Below are 3,556 nucleotides of genomic sequence, written 5' to 3' on the forward strand. Positions count from 1 at the left end.
GCACCTCAGAATTAACAGTTTTGCAGAAAAAGTCTTTAAAGAGGTAATTAAGTTAAAATGAAATCTTGACCATGGGCCCTAATCCAATGTGACAAGTGTCCTTAAGAAGAAGAAATCTGGGCACAGACGTGCATTTATAAACAATAGACAATGTGAAGACATCAGAAGAAGATGGCCATCTATATGCCAAAGAGAGAGGACTTAGAAGAAACCAGGACCGCCAACACCTTGTTTTTGGACTTATAGCCCACAAAACTGTGAGAAAACAAATTCCATTGGTTAAGTCACCTAGTCTGTGATATTTTGATTGGCAACCACTGAAAGCTAGAACAGTCCTGATATGTCTGTCTCTTTATAATGTATCTGTCTCCCACATTATGTTCATGTCACCAGCATATAAAAATATATGCAGGATTTTAGGCACATAGAATCAGCAAATCATTACTTGTATTATATTAAATCTTTATCTTATTATCTACACTGGACCTTCTTTTATTCTTAGGTAAGCTTTTCCCAGAGTCTCAAAGGGATAAAGGATGCATTATATTTAACAGAACTGAATTAATATAGTGAGTTTTATACATGTACAGAATTTTTAACCTTCAGCTAAGTAACCACAGACTATTCTTGCTTCCATTAATCCATAGGCAGATGCAGAGAAGAAGACATCCCATGATATGGATACCACCCTGAGTATAATCAATAGCTCAAGGTTGCAAGTGTCTGAGTTCATCCTGATGGGGCTTCCAGGCATCCATGAGTGGCAGCACTGGCTCTCCCTGCCCCTGGCTCTGCTCTACATCTTAGCTCTTGGTGCCAACATCCTCATCTTGACCACCATCCAACATGAGCCTTCCCTGCACCAGCCCATGTATCAATTCCTTGGCATCTTGGCTCTTGTGGACATTGGCCTGGCTACCACCATCATGCCCAAGATCCTGGCCATTCTCTGGTTTGATGCCAAGGCCATCAGCCTCCCTGAATGTTTTGCTCAGATCTATGCCATCCACACTTTCATGGCCATGGAGTCAGGCATCTTCCTCTGCATGGCTGTGGATAGATATGTAGCCATTTGCCACCCCCTTCAGTATCCCTCCATAGTCAATGAGGCTTTTGTGATCAAAGCTAGCCTGTCCATGGTGCTCAGGAATGGCCTGCTGACCATCCCAGTACCCATACTGGCTGCCCAGCGACACTACTGTTCCAGAAATGAAATTGACCACTGTCTGTGCTCTAATTTGGGAGTCACTAGTCTGGCCTGTGATGACATCACTATTAACAGATGTTATCAGTTGATCTTGGCATGGGTTATTATTGGGGGTGACATGGGTCTGGTCTTTGCTTCCTATGCTTTGATTGTTCGCTCAGTGCTGAGGCTGAACTCTGCTGAAGCAACATCAAAAGCAATGAGTACCTGCAGCTCCCATCTCATCCTCATTGTCTTTTTCTACACAGCCGTTATTGTGCTGTCTGTCACTCACCTGGCGGGAAGAAAGGTCCCCATCATCCCTGTTCTCTTCAATGTGCTGCATAATGTTATGCCCCCAGCCTTTAACCCCATGGTGTATGCCCTCCGGACCCAAGAGCTGAGAGTGGGCTTCCAGAAGGTACTTGGTTTGGGTGAGAATGTGTCCAGGAAGTGAACTAACTTTCGTTGGCAGAATTTTACAATTGGTATTACAGAAAGAGCACAGGCTTTGGAGCACAACAGCCCTAGGTTAAAATTCCATGTCTCCCAATTGCTACAAATATTGATTCAAATTAATTAACCTCTTTTGTACAGCACATACTATGTGCCAGGCACTGTTCTAAGCATTTCTCAAATATTTACTCATACAATTGCATAACAACCATCTGAAACATGTACAATTGTTACTTACACATTCTGCAGGTGAGGCAAAAAAGTTAGTAAACTTGACCCAGGTCAAATAGGAAGGAAGTTGCAGAGTGAGCTTAGAATCCAAGCATTCAGGCACCAGTCTCTGTTCTTAACCTTTACCCTTTTCTCTATATTCAACCTTGTTACTAATTTTTTAAAACATAAATTAAGATGACGTTAAAAAGGAATGATATCCAAGTGAAATTATAAATTTCTTGCCTTTTGATAAAAGAAATTCAATTTAAATTTGGCAGCAATTTTCCTGTCAAATAGTAAACACAGCACTTTTTAAATCTTCCATAGTCACTCTAAAGGAAACCTGTTAGCTTTAAGAATGTAGATCAAGATTTTGACAGTAATTATTTTGTTACTTATAAAGTTTTTACCACCTCTTGAGTTTATTTGCATTAGAGCCTAAAGAGGAATATTCCAACTACATTTTGTTAACATTCAACACTACTTGGATTTCTCTAATGAATTCAGAAAATCCTAATGATATCCAATGGTTCAGTGAAAGTATAACGGTCGCCAAAAATATCTAAAGAGGATTTTTTCCTGTAAAAGAAATAGTATATGTTTGGGAACAAAAAGAAGGGAAAGTTGGTCTAATTTTTTAAATTTATTTATATTCCAGAGTATAGATCGATAAGGGTGGAAGTTTGGCTCCAAGATAACACGTGGATGTGACATTCCCAACTCAATCACATGGCATTATAGCAGACTTTGCAAAGAGAAGCCTAACTTGTGCCAGTAAATTTGGAAGCTAAATGTGACAGCATTAGGCCATTAATCCTCAAGGAACTGAATCATCTTTCCATTGACAGAGTGAGTTAAATAGAGTTTTATTATATCTAATGTCAAGGCAGAATTGGACCATGGGCTTTCACATGTTGTTAACTGTGATTCCAAACACCAGTGACACTACTGTTTCAAAAACAAAAGTACTGACAACTGATAAACAGTAGTGCACTAATGTATGGGTCAAAGCCTTTTACTCTTTCCACAAGAGGTTGGACCAAGTCCCTGAGATCCTTTGACATATCAAGGAGAAAAAAAAAAAGCCCCCCACCCAAAAAAAAGATACCAGAATCTCCTATAATCTGACCATCCAAGAAATTGGATCCATTTCTATTAATGGCTGATAGGATCACTGAAGCAAATTCTCCCACTGAGAACAAGTAGAAATCATGGACAAACATATTTAAATGGTTATAGAGATTGGAAAACTAACAAATTAGTAAAACTTATGAGAGACTCAGAAAGACTTCCTTTCAGCTCCAATGTGTAAATAAAGTTTAGAGATTGTCATTCCCATCCTTACATCAAGAAAAAGTGGCACAGACTGAAAATCAACCACTTTCCCTGGACCCACGAGAGGACTGCGGAGACAGGGATAATTACTTCCTAATGTCAGAGAGATATCCTTCCTCTAGGTGGGAAATGGCTCTAATAAAGTCTCTTCCCCTGGAGATGAGGCCTTTATCATGGAGAATGCTCTGGTATTATTTCACAATGTTAACTTTTTCCCTCCTCCTGCCAAAGCCATGGGGCCCTTCTTGGATCTGTACTGTGAGAATCTGCTGGATATCAAGTGTGGGGCCTCCCTAAGACTGTAGCCCCCAAATAGTTCTCATTTTCATACTAAACTACATTCATACTTCTGCACTGTGTCAAAAT

General features: G+C 39.9%; 1 protein-coding gene across 1 annotated transcript; it reads left to right on the plus strand.

Moving 5' to 3' along the window:
- The first annotated feature begins 677 nt into the window (after positions 1–677).
- On the plus strand, positions 678–1,643 carry LOC144227774 (olfactory receptor 56B34-like). The gene has a single exon (XM_077759515.1). The coding sequence runs from the start codon at positions 678–680 to the stop codon at positions 1,641–1,643; it is 966 nt and encodes a 321-aa protein (XP_077615641.1).
- Positions 1,644–3,556: the final 1,913 nt, after the last annotated feature.

The sequence above is a fragment of the Crocuta crocuta genome, unplaced genomic scaffold, assembly GCF_008692635.1.
Source record: "Crocuta crocuta isolate KB4526 unplaced genomic scaffold, BGI_CrCroc_1.0 scaffold43, whole genome shotgun sequence".
NCBI lineage: Eukaryota > Metazoa > Chordata > Mammalia > Carnivora > Hyaenidae > Crocuta > Crocuta crocuta.

What these genes read in the sequence shown, in the direction of transcription:
- LOC144227774 (XM_077759515.1), top strand. Translation starts at nt 678, where the DNA reads ATGGATACCACCCTGAGTATAATCAATAGCTCAAGGTTGCAAGTGTCT.